Consider the following 21848-nt stretch of genomic DNA (forward strand, 5'->3'; position numbering starts at 1 on the left):
TGTTAGATATTTCATTTTAGGAGGCTAAATCCCCTTGGCTGTTAGAACTGCTTCTAGGAATAATTTTTTAATGAAAATTGGATATTTCAGTTAAACTCCCATCATAACAAGATATAAATGACATCGAATCCTTGAGAAGGCCCTCCCTAAGAAATCAAGTTAAGCCAAGCAACAGCCACTGCTATTTTTCTGTCATGTATTCAGTTTGTCTTTGGAGTCTGACACAGACACTACAATTTTTCTTGCCTCTTGAAATCCTTTGAGGGTTAAAAGTAATCCAAGCACAAAGTTTGGATTTAGTTCTAAAATTTGCAAAATGTCAGAAGTTGTTTTCATTTTTGTTTCCAGTTTACAAGCAATTTGCGTGTGAGGGATGGGAGGAGTGGGTTTTCCTCTTCAATGTGGAAAGTCATGTTTGTTGACTTCAGAACCACGAACGCTATTTTTTTTAAGGTTTGGTTATCTGATGTATATGGAGCATTAACACTTCCAGGCTGAGTGTCAGGATTTCCTAACTAAAGAAATTTCAATAGATGACATCTATCAAGCTTGTATTTCTTCTGAAGTTGGCCATGTGCCATAAGTATTGCATCCATAGATAAACTTTTCAGTCCCCTCAAGACATATGTTTGGCTGCATGCCAAAAGTAACAGAATTAATTGTAAACCAGAGTGTTTTCATTTAAATATAACATATCCGTCTAACTAGTTGGTAAATGACTCTGGAACAGATATTTAGGCACATAACCCCTTACTAACCTCCTTTAGGGATCTCATCTTCTGTATCTTGTTTCTAACTTCCTGTAGACAGGAAAAGGGGAGCCCTAAACTTCTCGCTTTACTCAAAATAAATGTAAAGCTTGTTATAGAAAACATCACTGACACAGGATGAACTGCTTTTATGAAAGAAAGAGATCTTTTTGTTTTGCTACATGGTTGAATACAGTCACCTGCGATTACTCTGTGTGTAGTAATTTTGTCAGTAATCATAGAAAAATGCATGATATAGGCCAAATTTAGCTAAGAAGAAATTCATAGGTCTCAGTGAAAACAGCATGTGGAGATAGTGAATTTATATTCTACTGACTGGCCAGTGAAATATGAGTAGATATTAATACACTACTTTATCAGAAAATATAAAGCGTGGCTTAAGATTGAATGGAAAAGAAAGTGCCTAACATGGAAATTTACTTAACATTTCGTTACATATTCCTGATATAAAATAATCTAAAGCTTAATGACTGAGGTGAACATTTGAATATGGGTCCAGACAGTAAATAAATCAAAAGGTGTGGAATGAAATCTGTTCTTTAAAAGTTTACTTAAGACTGTACACAATCTTTCTTGGTTTTAAGTGACATAACAATGTGAATTCCTTTTGGACTTCAAGTTGCCCAGAAAGAGAGTCTAAAAAATGTGTATATATTTTTAAAAAGCCCAAACAAAACAACCAAAAAAAACTTCAAGAGAGAAAAAAATCCTATCCCTATATTTCTTTCCTATATCATTTTGAATGCTTTAATAAAACAAGAATGCTTTTTGTGATATGAGACCCATAAAACAAGAAAATGGATGTCAAATAGCTCTAATATATTATTGCTTAATCAGATACATACTGCTTTACTTGAAGAAAATATCACCTTAATAGGCTCTGAATCATGCCCCAAGCCAGTAAAGTTATGAGCTGTGCTTTAGATTCCTAAATCTATGTATAAGCAGTGGTGTCACATTCAAAAATGCTTAAGCTTCAGTGGATTCCCACCAAAGTCAATGAGCAATGCTTAAATCGCAGCGCTCTGGTTATCATGCCATTAATTATCCCCCCAGATGTAGACTAAAGAACCCAGTTTATGTTATTACTCTCAGAAATAACCTTGGCTCATAGAAAAATTACAGACTTCAGCAGAATCTCAGTCAGGCTAGTAGATGGATTTTTAGTCAACGAAAGTCCACCTATGGTTGAAGGAGGACTATATATTTAGATGGAAGCGAACCACTTCAGGTGCAAATAGAGACTTAAACTAAAACAAGGCATTGCATTTTATTGATCCTACCAAGGCTAATTTCTAAAAGTTATTTACTGAATTTCATGAGCAGTATGCATGTGAGGACCCTGGTCCAGTGAAATGACTGGCAAGGAAAGCATCAGTCATGACTTCAAGGCCAAGGATATGTGAATGTATCACATTGGACAATAATGAGAAAGTTGCCTCACATTTACTATGAGGTAAAGATTAGTATATGATGAATTATGGTGGATTAGCAGATACAGATATATACCCTAATTTATATTAATATATTTATTAATATTATATTTATATTAATAATCCAATTCTTGCTCCAATACACTGAGATTAATGTATTATACCAAAGAGAAATAATATTCTCTTGTTCTTAAAGTGGTTAGAGAGCCAAAACTTGAGAGGATCTGTACTAGTAACAGTATTGTTTCTCACCATGGTCATCTAAGCATATGAGAGAGGAAAACTTTGTTTGAAAAGATAGCTTTTACAAGCTCACTGATATTAGTTGGGTAAAGAAGGACTTTCCGTGAGTGTAAACTCCTCCCTCCACAACTGTCTTTTTTTCTAAGAAAATATATAGTACTTCGCATTACAAATCACTTCTCATTACAAATCATTACAAATCTCATGTGTGTGTTTTTCCGGGCCAGATGTTAACCTTTAGAAGTCATTGTTTCTCTGCCATGTTCAGTTGTTTTTATTTTATTATGACAAAAATGAAATGAAGAGGCAAGATTTATCTCTTTGCTGTATGGGAGGTGTAGAGACTGAGATAAATTTTGGACCTTTAATGTGAATAATGCAAGTCCCATGTATTTCAGTGGGACTAGCATTTCACGTACAAATTATGGTGCAAGATACACTGTAATTCAGAATGAAGAAGAGATGTAGAAATCATAGAATCAGAGAATCATAGAATTGTTTTGGTTGGAAAAGACCTTTAAGATGATGAAGCCCAACCGTTAACCTAGCACTGCCAAGTCCACCCCTAAACCATGTCCCTAATTGCCACATCTCCACATCTTTTAAAGACCTCCAGGGATGGTGACTCAACCACTTCCCTGGGCAGACTGTTCCAGTGCTTGACAACCCTTTCCATGAAGAAATTTTTCCCAATATCCAATCTAAACTTCCCCTGGCACAACTTGAGGCCATTTCCTTGTCCTATCACTTGTTACTTGGGAAAAGAGACCAACACCCACCTTGGTACAACCTCCTTTCAGGTGGTTGTGGAGAGCGGTAAGGTCTCCCCTCAGCCTCCTTTTCTCTAGGCTAAACAACCCAGTTCCCTCAGCTGCTCGTCATAAGACTTGTGCTCCAGATGCTTCACCAGCTGCCCTTCTCTGGACATGCTCCAGCACCTCAATGTCCTTCTTGTAGTGAGGGGCCCAAAACTGAACACAGCACTTGAAGTGCGGCCTCACCAGTGCCAAGTACAGGGGGATGATCACTTCCCTAGTCCTGCTGGCCACACTGTTTCTGACACAAGCCAGGATGCCTTCTTGGCCACCTGGGCACACTGCTGGCTCATGTTCAGCTGGTGTCAACCAACACCCACAGGTCCTTGTCTGCCAGGCAGCTTTCCAGTCACTCATCCCCAAGCCTGTAGCATTACCTGGGGTTGTTATGACCCAAGTGCAGGACCTGGCACTGAGTTTTGAACCTCATAAAATTGGCCTTGGCCCATCGATCCAGCCTGTCCAGATCCCTCTGTACAGCCTTCCTACCCTCAAGCAGGTCAACGCTCCCACCCGGCTTAGTGTCATCTGCAAACTTACTGAGGGTGCACTTGATCCCTTCAAAATAACAGCAAAATGAAGGGAATAGAAGAATCCATCCATTTAGATACTTAAATACTACATATTAAAGTAATTTCTTAAGTCTTTATATTTAGAGGAGGGATGGGGAGCTTGCATATGTCAGTGACCTCATTGCAAGATACAACTCTAGTTCCTGTTTCTTTAGTCCAGCTAACTAAAAACTTCAAGACTTAATCACTAATTTGCTCAGTTATACACCATTTAAATTGGTTTGCCTGTTCCATGAAAACTTTTGTTAAGGCAAAAGGAACTGGTTATGAAACAGATATACAGGTCTGCAATATGAACATGAAATGAAGTCACAAGTTCAGTTCAGACATTTTACTGTCCTTGCATAGTCTCTCTGTGACTTTAAAATGTCCTGGAGAGGAAGAAGGAAATGTGTAAAATATTTTTTTCTGTATTCAGTGTCACAGTTTAATCAATCTTCCATAAAGAAATCTTTTCATAATTCAATTCATTTTATTAAAAATGTGAATGCTTGCCAGAAAAACCTGAGCAGATGTAGGGAATGACAGTCAACTGCATTTGTGACACAAATTGAGTTCCTTGTGCAATCACATTATTACCAGTTAAAGCTGGTAAAACTATATTGAAGAGTGAAGTCTCTGCTCTACTGGTTAAATCCTTGCACACTTTGATGAATGATGAATATTTACAAAATATAAAGTTGGTTTAAATTGCAGAGACCACCTAATTTGTTGAACTACCTTACTGGTTGCCACTGTGTCATCATAGTTTCCACAAGAGGGTTATTCAGAGCTGCTCAGCTTTTCCAATTTTACTAGCATCTCAGGGTTCTTGGGCCTCCAGCAGCCTGAAGTACAACAGCTGCCTCAACATTAATTTGGCACAGTTTGCCAGCAGAGTGAGCAAAAACTTGGGGTGGATATAAAAAAGGTAGTTTTTTTATATTTTAAGGATAAATACAGGGTCTTCTACTAATGCATCAACTGCCCTCAGCTAGCTCTCTTTTGTTTGTTGTGGTGATCATAACAGTCTTTTGTAGGAAAGCCCAGGTAAGCAATATATCTGACCGTATGAGCAAGGCTGGATCCATTGTCCTGTTCTCTAGGGAAGAAACAACCAACCAACCAAAAACCACTTTGCAGTCACCTTCTACAGAGAACTGATCTCTAAAATCAAGCTCAGGAATTCATATTTAAACACTTAACTGTTTGGCTACCAAAACTGCAAGCAACCAGCCCTTCTGATTTGAAGTCTGCATGATTTGTAGAGAGTGGAGTATTTCTGAAAGCCAGGACAACTGGCATGCTAGGTTATAAGAGCCATGGGTCAATGACATTAACTTTTTTCCTTTTAAATTTTCTGATATTGCTATAAGGTGGTAATCATGGGCAATTCATCCTTATTTAGGAACAAGGGAAAGAAAAATGAAGTTTTCTTTATTAATGGAAAACTGTTGAAAGATTGTCCTCATTATAAGCATTAGAGTAAGGTCCAGGTCCAGTAAGGAGAATATCAGCAGTGTCTTCTAAATCGATTACTGGAGTGTCTTCATTATGTTTTTTTCCCCTCAGCAATGAGATTGCCATTTTTTGTTTTATGATTCTGTCTCATTGGTCTCTGCACTGAAAAGCCATAAATATGCCAGTGCATCTGTGCAGAGGATCTCCATTAGGGCTCGGGCTAGGACCACCCACTCATTTCTCCTGAGCAAACAAGTAGCTGTCAGATAGCACCTTTTCATTAGCTACCGACCTGGACTGGATGTGAACTGGTGACCAACAGGTGAAAGGTATTTTGTATCCCATTATTAATCCTCAGAGCCATCAAGTCCTTCCATTAAAATCTTATGAATAACTTTTTTATCCTTCAAATATGTCTGCTAGCATGCAGTTGTAAACTTAGATTTTTTGCTTTGTAAAATTGCCAAAGCGTGTGGTTGTGCATATACAACTGCACACCCTGCTGCTAGAAATTGGGAGGTTTCCAGTGCCTCTCAATGCCTACATTTGTATGGGTCAGTACACATAACAGTGAACACACACACAAAATGCCTTCCTGCACCAAGTCAGTATTTTTCAGCTGTTTAAACATTTATTTGGATTTTCTTTACAAGTTAGATTTTTATTTGTTTATGCCGTGTGTTTTATTTAACACTGAACACATACGCTGGGGAAGGGACAATGGCAGGGATTGCTGTCCTAATCTAACTACAGAGTGTGTACGTTCTGTTATGGTAGTTTAGGTGTACATTGGATAGTTGAAAAAAGTTGATAAAAGCTAAATTTTAATTGTGAAATAGCCTGATTGTGTCAAGTGATTGGATTTTATATCATTTGACAGAAAAATAAGGTGTATTAAATCTATGCTGAGGTGTTGACATTTGAGCAGCAGGCAGATAGCACCAAGAGGACATTTTAGATGGTGCGATGCAAGGTTCGTCAGAATGCCATTCTGCAAGAACATGCTTTCATTCTTTTTTTTTTTTTAAATTTTGACAAATGTGGCTATATGAAAATGATGGCCAACATGAACAAATGTAGCTGTGCCGATCATTTCTAGTCAGATAATTTTATATCTTGGGTGATAAATGTAAGATTTTTCTCGCTGTTTTCTGTTAATGAGTATTTGAGCCTGTTAATAGCACAGTCATTTCTTTGATGCTATGTGTGCTGGCACCTGCCATCATTATGTACTCCAGGTCTCCTGACTGGCCTGAACTTGAGTGCAATATGCCATTTGGAAAGTGCCAAAAAGAGTACAGTAGTTGTGTATTTTTGGTGATCCCAGTAAATGAAAATTAATCATGCTTGACAGATGTTTGTGGCCTTATAGTCATAGTTCTGTAGGCAGAAGCTACATATTTTGTGACTGTACTCAATGAACTGTCCTTTTATGTTCTAGAAATAGACACAGAGTGCAACCAGATAAAATTAATGATGTTAGTCTGTTAAAAAAAAGCAATGATGCAAAATCTGTAGATGTTAATTCTGTCAGTTTTAGTGATACATATGCTTGGTGCCTGTCATTTTGAAGCCTCAAGGCTGGACTTAACTATGTAATGGTAACTTTTGCCAGACTAAAAATTCCAACCTTGGAGTTAAATGTAATTATCACCCTCCTTTCCTTCCTCCCTAATTATTTTAATTTTAATAATTATTTTATACTGACACAAATTTACGTTGTGTTTTCATTTGGAGATTATTTTCTTCTTCACTTTTTGTTTCCAACTGTGGTTGTATGCTATTTAAAAAAAAGAAATTGCATTTAATCTATGGATGTGTCTTTACTGCACTAGTAGATGAGGAAAAACCAATCATCTGGGCTACATGTCATATTTTTTTTTTGGTTTGGGTTTTTTGTTTGTTGGTTAGTTGGGGTTTTGTTGGTTGGTTGTTTTTTTACCAAAAAAACCAACAAAAACAAACCCCCCAAAACAGAGATGAGAGGCACTGGAGTATAAGATGGTGTACTCTATCATGTAGTTGCACTACTTGGTTGACAGGAGCCTTGTGCCATGTGGATATGGTTTTAAGGTATATGGGTTTACCAAAGAAAGTTTACTAGATAATAAGGCTAAACTCTTAACCTCCAATGAACATTCATTTTGTGAAACTGGAATATTGTAAATGATAAACCCTCTTGTATCTCTGCCAGGATGTTGTCTTGGAAATATTGCCTCTATGTTGATTTTGATGGAACCTGGTCTTGATATAGTTCTTGGTGTGCTGCACAACTTCGTTCTCTCTCTTTATTTTATTGTCTCTAAGGCCCTTGAGGGAAATACTGAGAATCTGGAGCAGCTGTAATCATGAACAGACCTCGTTATTATTCCTATGTTAGCTTGTGGGATAGTGCAGGATGTATGCAATGTCTGTTTCCAAACCACAGAATCTGAGAAAGCCTATATGCTTATACCTGTGAAATAACACTCAAGGCAACCTTGAGAGGTGCAGACCACAATGCCTTTCTTCCACACTGGTTAAGCTTTAACGGTTCTTTTTTCTGGAGGCCTTCTATTTTATAACACGAACCACAGCAACTAATTTCATGAGGATAGGGATAAACAGGTCACAGGTATCTTACTGAATAGTTGATGGTGATGTGTGTTTGAGTATCAGTCTAGGCTAATCCAATATCACTGTTTTCTTCATGAAAAGAATGATGACCACTAATGGATCTGCTCTGGCACTTGTATACCATAATGCATTGGTGATTTCAGTGATAAGAAAATCTGTGGTTTAGAACATGTCTGTTCTTTTTTACCATCATTTCTGTTGTTTTTTTTTTTTTTCTCATCATTTTGTCATACCATTGACCATTGTCTTTAAAAATTACCTTTTCTATTTCAGTTATGTTTTATGGTTGACAGAACTGATTTCTGATGAAATCTTACTTCCACATTAAAATCAGAAATATTTTATATTTATATACATTTGTTTGTGGTGACTTTGCTGTTGGCTGTGTATATAGTGTTGTTTAGGACACGAGGAAATGAAATGAAGCTGCGTTAAGGGTAGTTTAGGTTGGACATTAGGAAAAGGTTCTTCATTGAGAGGGTGGTCAGTCGCTGGAACAGGCTCCACAGGGAAGTGGTCATGGCACCAAGCCTGTCAGAGTTGAAGGAGCGTCTGGACGACACTCTTAGACATATGATTTAGTTTTAGGTAGTCCTGTGAGGACCAGGGAGTTGGACTCAGTGATCCTTATGGGCCCCTTCCAACTTGAGATATTCTATGATTCTATGATTTCATAGAACCAAAACTTGTTTTTTTCCTTTCCCCCCCTCCCCTTCTCTTTTTTTTTTAAGAGCATAACTAAAGGTCCCTCCTACCTTCCCTTCTGATTTTAGCTTGGGTCTGTGTAATGCTCATCCTGATGCCTGTCCAGAAAAGTAGCATGGAGCTTGATATTCACTCAAAGCCCTTTAGAATATTTTTTGCAAAGCATTTCTACCCCTTCCTTACTTCTTGGACATTGGCAATGTTGGATACTTTTCTTCCTCAGTCTGGAGACCTGCAGCATAAAGTAGCTGACCACAAAACTTACTGTAACACTTAAACATTCATATTTACTTAGGTTAAGTCTAGTGATAATAGTAGTTGTTTTTCTCTAGTGCCTGCAATTTGGAAATTGTAACTGTACATGATCACTCCATGGTGACACACTGTTAAAATAATTTTCCCCTCCTCTTTTCTTTTTTTAAGGGACGCAAGAGTGAGGCAGAAAAGTACTTCGTGAAGGCTATTCAGCTGGATCCTACCAAAGGAAACTGCTACATGCATTATGGTACGTTTCAGATAGATAGGGTTTCCACACATATTCCAGGATTGCTGTTAATCTCTCGGAGTGATTAAGGATTTGAAAAGTGCTACTGGCAAAATACCTTCTTTAAAGGGAAAGAAACTAATCTACCACGTATAACTTCGTCTCCATTTCAATTTGTTAATCATTGCAGAGGGAGAGGTGAAGATTTTCATACTTTGCATAGCTTTTCTCCTGTGAGGGGAATTTCAGTATTGCTGCCTCTCTGGGAAAGGAAAAAGGTGACTATTGCCATATGTCAAAGTTTCATGGCCTGGAATATTATTATTAACAGTTTTGGCCTAACTTCGCTGGCTGCCGGTGGGTGGGCAACTAAAAGTTATACTTTAGTGTGCGTGAGTTCTGTATAGCGAAGTGTCTGCTTTTTGTTGGAGACTTACAGACCTTACATCTACCTCCTTCCCAGCATCTTCATGGCTTGAAATTGATAAGTATTACAAAAGGTTTTGACAAGTTGGCTATACCTTTGTCATACTAAGCCATGCATGTTCTTAAAGCACAGAGTTAATTTGAAGGTATCTTTATAACTTCAGATTGTTTTTGCTAGATGTGCAAAAAATATTTCCAGATGTGATTAGTCCCAAGCAACCAAAAATATTTAACTTTATGGACTAATTCTTACTGTATTTTAAAGCTGATAATAGACAAATCTAAAAATGCAAGCTATGTAGTCCCAATTGGAAAATATAGAAAGAAGTAATAAATTTCATCTTAGTTAAGGAAGAAGGTAGGAAACCACAGGCGTACTATATATATCTTTGTATATTGTTTTAATTTCCTTTTCTGATTCTAACTGGTAAATGTAAAATAAATGAAAATGAGTAGCCAAAAGGGAAAATTAATCTCACATAATAACCATGGCTTTACTTTGTGTGATTTCTTTGTCTGAATTGCTCACACATTATATTTCTATTTGGTCTTACGCAGTGTAAAGTTCTGTATGTTAGGGTCCCAGAATTGATGCATACATTGTTACTTAGAACATGCATGGTATTTAAATGAACGTAGCCTAGTGTTGTGTTATTTTGTATTATGAATCATTGCAGTTAGTGACCTATTTATGCCTGTACAGGTAAATCTGATAGGGGTATTTGTGCGCATAAGCTGCATTATTTCGATTGGATCTAGGTATAATTGATATCTCAAGATAATGAGGAAAAGTTGCAGCAGATTGTTTCTTGAAATCCTAGTCAGGCCCCTTCCAGCCTTTGTTATTAAGAAATCTATCCTTAGTTATTAGGAAATCTATTTACATGCAAATTCAAAGGTAGATCTCAACAATCCATCCTGGCAGTTATGATTGTGTGTATTTTATTGCAGGTCTAGACTTTTTTTCTTTTTCTCTCCAATAACTTCATCAACTTGCCTGGCTTTTCCTGCAATATTCCCTCTGTGTCATTTTCAAGTGCCTTATAAACTAAAAGCAAGGTTATTTATATCATCATTCATCTCTGATGTACTGACTTTTTCATTACCAGATTACAATATTTAAATGGTGTGTTGTTTCCTAATGAAGATTCTTCCCTAAAAACTTTAGCAAGTTTTTCCTTTATTGTATCACAGGTACAAAAAGTGGTTTCTGTGTCCTTGTGCAGAGGTCATTATTGCAACATGAGCGAGATGCTGTTCTGCACTTGAGGAGTGAAGGGTAAAATTTAGTCAGTGTTTGGAATACCAGCATAGTAAAATGTGATACTGAAGGGCTGCACACACAAGAAAGTTCTCTGTACCAGTCACTAGGTCTCTGTCATAGAGTATTTTATACACAGAGAGCTCTGCTGAATGCAGGTGAAAGCTTTTCTTTTGTTTGTATAACTTCTGATCACCAATTTCAGTGATGTTACTCCATGTTTAAATCAAAGTAGCTATGAGAAAGATACGGTTTAGTTCTGCTTGGCTAATGTGTCTATGTGGTACAGGTGATCTCAAAACCTTGACACTTCGGGCACAGGACTTTGTAAAATTTGAAATAAATTGTCCTTGCCTCTCTTTCTCTCTTTCTCTCTTCCCTTTCTTTTCTTTTCCCCTTTCTTTCCCTTTTCCCTTCCACCTATTTCTTGTATTGATCAGGAATCTGTACTGTATGTTACCAGGGACATTCCAAATACTACACAGCAATCCCTAGTGAACACTTAATCTCTACTTCTCATTAATTTGTTTTAGCACCTTGTCACAGGTACAGTCCATATCCTATATGCCAAGTGTTAAACTATGGGGAAATATCAGCCACATTTTGCATGTAAATCTTAGGGATTACTTTTTTTCCTAAGCATGAAGATGTTGGAACAGAGAATAAAATAATTGTTATCAGCCCTAAAAAACTACATGCTTCATGGAACAGCCAAATGAAAAGACTGGGCAGTTGGGACACAACAGTGTGTTGATGGAGTACCATGAATAAATGGACTGAAGATTTTCTTCCAAGTGCACGTGCATGCATACACTTATAATTTGTCCTCCCAGGATGTGCAAATGTTCTTTTTGACTTCTAACCTTTTGGACTTTTTTTCGAGCTATCAGAAAAAATTATAGACATTCTGTATCTTTGAAGAGGTTTATATTTGTATTATAATGTGCTTTAATTCAGGCCTGAAGCCAAAGCTATTCTTAGATGATGTGATTTGGTACAGGAGTCAGCTGATATGATTTGAAAAGTTTCATGGTTGCTTCCTGGGGTAATACCACGACAGCACATTTCTCTGATCAAGCTAGTGTTATAATTAGTTTTGTGTAGGTAATATCCTAGCTTTGGATTTCAGTGGATTTAGATATAAGGAAGTATTTCTCAAACTCTTTATGCTTGGAGATGTCTGAAGGGAGAACTAATGGAGAAGCTGAAAAGATAGAAATCTCTGCACACTGCAGACATGATGTCACTTCATTGGACATAAGGGGAAGTGACTTTTGCTCTAGTGATCAGCGAGGGTGGCAGTCCCCTCTCAGGGTGAAATGCAATCAGCTGCTCACCTGTCCACATTTTCCCCTTCTTTTCCCCTTTTCCTTTCTCATATGCCAGTTATCTGAACATCTGAACATTGTCTTACAAATATGCAGTCTTGATGGGTGGTGTGATACATGCTACTTGGGTACACTGTACACCACCAGAAACACTTAACAGATGAAAGAAAGAAGTTGCATATGAATCAGGAAGAAAAAATGGCAGAGGAAAGAGTACAGAAGCACCAATGAAAATCTTACTTTTGGCACAACCTACATGTTTTTAAGCTAAAACGCTGGAGGAGATTATTTCAGATACTAGATTTGAATACTCCTATAAAGTTTGAGGCTTTTAATTGGATCTCTTTAATATGCATTTTTTAAAGAAGATTTAAAGTGAACAATTTTTCATTAAACTGAGTTGAACTTAATAAATGCTTATTTATTTTTGAATTTCCATCTTCTTTTTCTCTGGGAAAGTTTTCTTCAAAATATCCTCCCCACATCTACCATGTTATTGGCTCTCACGCATCCCACTTTGAACATCTAACTCAGGTATCCCATTTTGGACCTTGGTGGATTCTGTCATCAACAAATCGATGACATAACTGAAATAGTCTCCACTGACCGTAGAGGAGACTCTTTCTAACCTAGGTGCCTCAATTAAATGGTTATGGTCAGGTGAGACTTCTCCAACTATCAGTCTGAGAAACCACAGAGAGATACCTATGAACTAACTAGTTCCAAAGGAATTTTCTTATAAATATTTTAAGAACATGTGGCATCTAAAGAGTCAGTAAGTGAAATTTGTTAACAAGTGTACCAAACAGAAATGTTCAGACAGGTCAGACCAGTGACATTATGGCCCAGACATTATTTAGTTTCAGATACAGTATTGACTACCCACAAAGGACATACAGATCTCCCATTTCTGTCTGCACTAAGCCTATCTCAGGAGAAGTTGAAGAAGGATTCTGTATAAAATTTGTCAATACAGAGAGATGAGTTTGATTTCAAACAGTGAAATACTTAAGTGCTTGTCCATTTGAAAAGAATCAAAAATAAATTCTTCAGTATCTTTTCATTGAAATAGCTAGTAGGATGCAGTGTAGTTAAGGAGTCTGAAGTTGTTGAAGGCTTTCTGTACTAACTTTCACTTAAATAAGCAAGCCAACAAAAAAAACCCATAAAGCTACAGTGAAATTAAGTTGTGCAAACATTTTGCCTCCAAAACTGTCTTATTTGCTTTATAATTTGCTGTTAAAAAAACAAACAAACAAACAAAAAAAAAAGAACAAAAAACCCCAAACAAAAACACCACTAAAGCAGGTTTCATTTTACTTATTTACTAAAAATTGGTTTTGCTACCATGCCTCTTAAAGTGCATATAGTGGCCTCTCTCCAATATAATGAAAATGGAGTGGGGAAAAAAGAGAGAGAGGAGGAGTGAGCTTTCAAGATAAATGTGTATACAGAAGTACCTCCTCCCTTACACTTGTAATGGCTTAATTGGAATGGGAAAGTCTAGAACCCAACAGGATGTTCAAATTAATTCTGTTTTATTAATCACCACTGAGACCTTCTTTTAAAATAGCTTCCTTTGAATAATACATTGTTTCTAATAACTCTAAATTGTTTAATGATTCCTTTTTCATTATAAAAATGGATTATTCTCATTAGATTAATTATACATTCACTTAATTAGGCAATTCACATTGATCATCTGCCTTTTTCAGTGCATTCCCAGTTACAGATATAAAACAAAATTAAAAACATGCTGTCAGATTAGGTAAAACTGAAATATATTAGCTATAGTGTCATTGTTCCCAAACAATCTAACTTTTTTTTACATCATCTTTCACTTTTGAATTTGTGATAACTTAGGCATTGTTTTTATAGATTTTCTCAAATTTATCTGAGTTTTTTTACACAAGTTTAACTTGTTAACTGCTGGTTTTATTTTTTTCACTTTCATCCTAAGTCTCTCTCATTACTGTTTCAGCACAGAAATTTTAGCCCATTTTGATGCCTAAATTTTCACCTGAGTCTGTGAGCACTTTGTATCTGTCTTGCCTCCAGAAATGACTGCTTTACCACTCTGAACTCCCAGCCTGAAAGTGGATTGGAACTGCTGTGATTTAACCTTCAAAATAAATTTCATTGAAATATGCTAGCAGTGGATTTTCAAGCACCATTTTTTTCAGTCCTTAAGTCATACACTTACATGTGTTAGTGAGTGTGAAAATTTACATATGTTTACAGATGTGCATTCAGTTTTCTTTTTGATGTGATGTATTTGTAGTCATAGAATCATAGAATACCAGGGTGGAAGGGACCTCAAGGATCATCTGGTCCAACCTTTCTTGGCAAAAGCTCCCCTTAGACAAAAGCACGGTATAGACAAGATGGCCCAGCACCCCATCCAGCCGAATCTTAAGTGTCCCATGTTGGGGAGATTATTCCAGTGGCTGATTGTTCTCATTGTGAAAAATTGTCTTGTGCTCAATTGGAATCTCCCCAGGAGTAACTTGCACCCATTACTCCTTTTCCATGTGATTCCTTGCAAAAAGGGAGTCTCCATCTTCTTTGTAGCCACCTTTGAAGTACTGGAACATGGTGATGAGATCTCCCTTAAGCCTTCTTTTCTCAAGGCTTTTGTCTCAGCCTTTCCTCGTGTGGCAGGCTTCCCAGTCTTTTGATCACCCTGTTGCCCTCCTCTGGACCCTCTCCACACTGTCCACATCTTTGTTATAGCAGGGACCAAAACTGAACACAGTATTCCATGTGTGGCCTGACAAGTGCTGAGTAAAGTGGGATAATGACTTCTTTACCTCTGCTGGTGATGCCCTTGTTGATGCACCCCAGCATCCTGTTGGCTTGCTTTGCACTGCAGCACACTGTTCACGCATATTAAACTTGTTGTCCACCAGGAGCCCCCCAGGTCCCTTTCCACAGAGCTGCTCTCCAGCCAGGTGGATCCCAGTCTGTTCTGCATTCCTGGATTATGTTTTCCCAAGTGCAAGACCTTACACCTGTCCTTGTTGAACTTCATAAGGTTCTTGGTAGCCCGGTCTTCCAGCCTATCCAGGTCTTCCTGCAGGGTGGCTCTCCCTTCCAAAGTGTCTGCTTCTCCACTCAGCTTGGTATCCTCTGCAAACTTCATCAGGGTGCACTTGATCCCATCATCCAGATCACTTATGAAGATTTTTAACAGCATTGAGCCCAGTATCGATCCCTGGGGGACCCCACTTAGGTTGCCAGTTCGAAAAAGAGCTATTTACCACCACCCTCTGGGTGCAGCCTGTCAGCCAATTCCCCACTCACCACACAGACCACTTCTCTAGACCATAACACAGTTATGGTTTCTCTAAGAGGAGGCTATGGGGAAAGCCTTGGAGAAATCCAGGTACACAATGTCCACTGCTCACCCCACATCAACTGAGCAGGTTACTTTGTCATAGAAAGTGATCAGGTTTGTTGAAGCGCGATTTGCCCTTGGTGAATCCGTGCTGGCTTTTCCCAATCGCGTGCTTCATTTGACTTGTGATAGCCCCCAAGAGGATCCTTTCCATAACTTTCCCAGGGACTGAAGTAAGACTGATGGGCCTATAATTTCCTGGATCCTCCTTTAAGCCCTTCCTGTAGATGGGGGTGACATTACCCTTCTTCCAGTCTTCTGGGACATCCTCCAATATCCATGATTTCTCACAGGTTATGGAGAGTGGCCTCGTAACAACATCAGCCAGCTCTCTTAACACCCTTGGGTAGATATTGTCAGGGCCCATGCATTTGTAGGGGTCAAGCTCCTGTAATAGTTCACACACCAACTCTTCATTCACTGATAGCAGGTCTGTGTTTGCAATGACCTGAATTTTTGTTCCCAAGGCCTGGGGCCCAACAGTGCTGGTAAAGACAGAGGTGAAGAAAGACTTGAGTTCCTCTGCCTTTGCAGTGTTGTTGGTGACTAATTCACCTCTCCTGTTTAATGGTGGACCAGTATTATCCTTCTGCCTCTGCTTTTTGTTTATGTACCTGAAGAACCCTTTCTTCTAGTCTTTGACATCTCTGGCCAATTTCAATTAGAGCTGAACTTTTGCTTTTCTAACTTAATTGCTGCATCCCCTGTCAATGCCATTATATTTCTCAACAGGTATTCGTCCGCTTTTCCATCTCTGGTACACTTCTCTTTGGTTTTGAGCAGACTCGGAAGCTTGCAATTAAGCCAAGGGAGTCTACTTCCCCTACCTTTAAAGGGGATGAATGTTTTTTGTGCTTCTAGGAGAACATGCTTGAAAAACTCCCAGCACTTGCTAGGTCCTTTATCCTCCATGGAAGCTTCCTACGGAATCCTTCCCAACTGAGCTCTAAGTAAGCTGAAGTTTGCTCTTCTAAAATCTAAAACCTTCAGCATACTCAGCAGGATCCCAGATTCCACAATATTGTGATCACTGCAACCAAGGCTGCCACTAACAGAGATATTACAAAGCAGGTTTTCTTGGTTTGTGAGTAGCAAGTCCAGCAGTGCCTTATTCCTGGTTGGCACATCTGACATTTGTATGAGGAAGCAGTCCTGTACACATTCCAGGAACTTAATGCATGACATGTTAGCTGCTGGAGTGTTCTTCCTACAAATGTCTGGGTAATTGAAGTCACCCTTATGAACTAGGTTCTGTTGACCCAAAGCTTGCTTAAGTGACCTAAATATTGCTTCATTAGCCTTATCGTCTTGGTTTGGAGGTCGGTAGCAGATACCTACTGTAAGATTCCTCTTGGAGATGACCTCTCTGATCTTGACCCAGAGGCATTCGATAGGGCTTCCACAGTCGCCATAGTTGACTTCCATACATTCAAAGTTCTCCTTAACATAGAGCGCAACTCCTCCACCTCTTCTTCCCTGTCTGTCTTTATGAAACAGCCTGTAGCCATCCATCATGATCCTCCAGTCATGTGGAGGATCTGTGTAGTCACATTGTTCACAGTGCTGGAGCTTCGTGTCTTTGTTCTTCATTGACTGAAGAGCAGCCTCGGAAAGCTTTTTCTTCCTCCGATATATTTAAGGAAAAGACCTTCTGGAAAAAACAGTGTAATAATGAAAAGTAAAATGGTAAATTTGTATTGATAAGAAAGAGAAATATCAACCATGATCTATTAATGAAGTCTTATTCATTTCTTCAAGAGAGTTTTATGCCTGTGGAAGAAATGTCACCTTAGTCCATAGGAAGGTCAGTTTTTATCTCTGTTAATGAAATGAATAGAACTGATTTCACAATCCCTATTTCCAGTGAATGAATTGTCCATTTCTGACTGACAGGTTAGCTAAATGAAGTATATGCTGAATGGTAAATAAACCAGAGTGCATAGATCTGCTCCATTGGGAACACCAGATGTTACATGGTGATTATGTATTGAGAAATTAAATTCCTTGATGAAATGGGGTCAAAGTCAACCAGATGTAGTATGTCTATCCCTAAGTCACTTTGCCAGCTTTCCCAATATGTGCTCGTGAACCTTTCAGCAAATGAAAGGGGGTTTTGCCATTTTAAATCTTTTGGAAATCTTAACATTAAATATATAATGATTTTGTAGGGGAACTAGAAAACAAGTTTATGATACTGAAATAACACATGTTCATAGAACATATGCGCTCTTTGGAGGAAGGGAATCTCTGTTTTGAGCATACAGTGACATCAAATTAAGATCCTGACTTTGGACTATGGATTATACATCCTTCTACAATATCAATGAGTGTAATTCCAGGAAGACAGGATTCCTAGACCCAAACCAGGAAGACAGATGTAACTGACTCGCAGAAAGACTTCTTTAAACTTGCGACCTTTCTACTCCCAGAACTCTCTCCTATAACTTTGATTTGAGAAAATCTTCAGTTAGTATTAATACAGTATTTCTTACTCCCAAACTGAAACCAAATAAGAACATACCAGAAACTGAGCTATTCAGAAGAATATACCAATTTCAAGTTTTGTTTGTGGTTTTCTTGGCAGCTGTGAATGATGACTGTGCAAAGGCATATGTACATAAATTGTCAAGTCCTTTTTGTTGCTCTTTAGGCTGTTGCTATCACACAACATTAAAAGAAGATTATTACAAACCACTATAATTACTATTTATTCCAAACTCCCTTTAGAACCAGTCACTTAAGTGGAATGCAGTTGAGTATTTCCAAACAAGCTAGGTCACTGACCCTAAACGCTATGGAATTTCCATGTTTCTGGCTTGTCCCTTGAGTTTATCCTTAAATCTAATCATTCTGACATCCCAAATACATGGTTGACTCTGCTTCCTCAGCACAATATACTAGACTGCTTGAGAGATGCGGTATAGAAATTGCAGATCAGAGACAGGGCTAGAAATGTGGCTTTATGCGTCTTTCATGTTGCCAAAATTTGGGGTTTCTGCAGAAACTGAAAAAGCCTGTGGCATGAGCAGCCATGGAGACCTCTTTGTTAGTGTTCATATGTTTTGACCTATGAGTGCCATCTCATTATGAAGATTGTTGAAGAGAGAGCATGGAGCTGCTGCAAAAGTGCAGCTGGATAGTTCTTTCCCATCCAAATTTCCCTTTTCCAAACCTTATACATCACCAGGTGTCTGGGCAATGACATAGGGTCCAGAATCTTCCTTAGTATTTGTAAAACATTAGATCCTCTGTATTATATCTTTTCATAATTCATCTTTTGTTTTAGTGAGAGCTTACAGTGATCCAGATGTGGTCACAAGTTCAGTCATCAAGTCCCAAAGGCTTGCGATTTATTTTTTTCTCTCTTATCTCTGGTCATGCTCTGGATGACATCCAATGGTATATTTAGCACAATTGCAACAGATCAGTTTTTCAGACAAAGAAAAAGGTTAATAAAAAAGATTTTTCCAAGCCAATGCATATATTGATGTTGCAGCACCCACTGGCTTATGTATTCTTTCTACATATTTTATTTGCATGCAATAATCTTCTTCATGGGAACCAATTGAGGGAATAAACTCCCCAAAATCTCTTGCGGTGAGAAAGCCGGAGAGTAGCTTTAGATAAAGATGGTATGGGATATAAGGAGCAGCAAAGCAAACTGGAATGCTGCTACCATCTAGGTGATCTTAATGTAAGTTCTTTTTGCTTTCCCTGTCTCGTCCTACATATTCAGCAAGAAACTGTCTAAACAGGCACATAAAGCAGGATCTTCAAGCAAACATTCCCTTGCTGTGGGAACTGCTCATTCACAGCCAATGAATCTGTTTTGAAACTCTTAAAGGAAACAGTTACATTAAGTCATGTCTGTTGATTTGGCATCTTGCAACATTGATTCATCACCTGAAAGCTTTGGAATTGACTCGGAAACAAGGTCTCTGCTCTCATTTCTTCCACAGAATATCGTTGAAATTTTCCATTCATAAATCTCTGGTTGCATCTGCTCTTTTGCTCTGCATTGCCACAGCAGAGTTGAAGTTGATGGTGACTTCCGTGGTGGCTCTGCTCATGCCAGTGAGAATATAGTTCAGTTCTCAAGACATGATCTTGTAGCCTTGCTGTGTGCTTCAGAGACAGGCACAGTGCATTGGGGCAGGCAGAACCTGATCCCTGTTACGTTTCTGTTGAAACGTGAAATGCTTTGAAAGCACCCACAAATACTCGGCTTCAAATCCTCAATGTTGAATGTGCTGAAAGAAATAGTGAAGTTTATAATAAACAGATTTGACAGTTGAGTCTATGGTCCTGATATATATATCCACTTTTCATATTAGCATAGTTGTTTAAGTTGCTGCCATGGAAGGAGAAAACTCTTTTGAAGAGGATAAGGTGCAGAAGACTTGGTGACAAATGTATATTAAAAGAAGCAAATGCTAACTATTCCCTATTATGGTGGGATTAGAAGTTTTTTCCTTCTTATGCAGAAGGTAGTTTACTCAGTTTTGCTTGGATTACTAAAGATATCAGGACAGAAGTATAAGTAATTGAAGTTTGAGTAAGTGCAGAACCAAGAGCATTCTGAGAACATTCAAAGTGATTCTTTTTAAAAGCAGCAGTAGCAAGATGAGCTATTTCAGAGACCTACTCTGTTCTGGTACAAAGTACCTTTGAATGTTTGCCAGTGAGCAAAAGAGAGAGAACATTTCAATTAAAGAAAGATTGGTGCAACTTGCACTTTTATCTAGTAAAATAAAAGCTCATAGTGCCTGTAGGGAATAGTTGAGCCCATTCTAGAGGAAGGCACTAATGCCTTTGTGCTCTGAACATAAGAGATGGTTACACACAGGCATATCCCAACCAATTAATACCTTTCATATTACAAGAAAGCAGCAGAACTACGAATTCAGATGTATGGCTTTTAAACTGGTGTTGGTGCATGTCTTAAAAAAAATGCTTTACAAGTGTTCATGATCATTTTAGAGAGGTAATTACACAGGATAGACAGCTGTATGCTTTCATCTCTGTGAATGAATATTTGTTAAAAATTTTGACAGAAGATGAAAATAAATTGTTTTTTTTCAACTCCTGGGAACTGGAATTTTTTGTTGTTGTTGTTTAAATTACATATATACTTTTATCTTCTTTTTCAGTAGATTGCATATGTTTCCTCAATTATTTTTTTTTTGTCAAATGTAGACTCAAAAACACTGTTGACATTTTGCAAGAAAAAATGAGTTTGTACTGTGGGTACAGTATTCTTCAGCTTTTATTCTGAAGAATGTTCTTTCTGATGCTTAGATAGTTTAGGGAAAAATGACTAAGAGGATAGTGAAGTATTGGATCAGTTCTCTGTTAAAGCTCTTTAAGAACTCTTGGCTACACATTTACACTCAGCTCTGTGCTGTCTAAAAAGAAAGGTAGAAATATCTGTTTAAAAAAGTGATGTTCCAGGCACAGAACAATGTTGTTGAGGATCACACCTGAACCTGGATTGTGGATTTCCCACTCCTATTCTAGAAAAATAGTAATGAGAAATATGCTTTCCTTGAAAAAGGAAAATCTGGGATTCAGAGCTTCTAGAAAGCAGTTTTCTCAAAAGCTGGTTCTGATTCCAAAAAACAATCAGGTTACCATAATTTATGTTGTTGGCAAGAGTTGGAGTCGTGACACCTGCAATAAGAAAGCTCTGTATGTGATATTGGGCAGTGTCTCATAAATCATGCAGTTTGCCAGCTACCTGTCAGAGGAGAAAATCCTGCATGTAAATTTAGACCCACAGAAGTCATTGCTGGATCGAGGGGCTTGTGGATCAGACCTTCCGATCCACCTTCAACACCTTGCCAATATTCTGCCCTGCTAGTGCTCTTCTCTTGGGAAAACACATCTTTATGGCTTTGACAGGAAAAGTTCAGCAGTCTGCTTTTTAATGAAGAAAGTGCAGCATAAACTTCCAATCCAGTTCATACATGTATGAATTTGGTATATCATATTAAAAGGAATAGTGACTAATGATTTCAAAATGGGATATCTTTACTTAGGTGCTTTAAATTAAATTTAGATGTGTGAATAAAATGAGTCTGCCTTTCAGGAGAACTTGGCAAATAATTCTCAACTGAAAGTTTCCACCTTGTACTAGGTCTGGCTGGGATAGTTAACTTTCTTCGTAGCAGCCTGGGTGATGCTGTGTTTTGGATTTGTGGCTAAAATTGCTTGATAACAAACCAATGTTTTGGCTGTTGCTACACAGTGCTTGAAGGGTGTCAAGGCTTTCTCTTCTTCCCATTCTGCCCCCTCAATGAGTAAACTGGGGATGGGCAGGTGACTGGGAGGGAACACGGCTTGGACAGCTGACCCGAGC

The 21848-nt window shown here is 38.1% G+C and overlaps 1 protein-coding gene across 1 annotated transcript in view; it reads left to right on the top strand.

Annotated features, from left to right (window-relative positions):
• Positions 1 to 21848, top strand: part of TMTC2 (transmembrane O-mannosyltransferase targeting cadherins 2) — a 260172-nt gene that overhangs the window by 207109 nt on the left and 31215 nt on the right. Inside the window, exon 9 of the mRNA XM_075747904.1 lies at positions 9018 to 9099. Within this exon, the coding sequence (XP_075604019.1) occupies positions 9018 to 9099 (82 nt within the window). The remainder of the gene's footprint in view (positions 1 to 9017; positions 9100 to 21848) is intronic.

The sequence above is a fragment of the Balearica regulorum genome, chromosome 1 (genome assembly GCF_011004875.1).
Source record: "Balearica regulorum gibbericeps isolate bBalReg1 chromosome 1, bBalReg1.pri, whole genome shotgun sequence".
Taxonomy (NCBI): Eukaryota; Metazoa; Chordata; class Aves; order Gruiformes; family Gruidae; genus Balearica; species Balearica regulorum.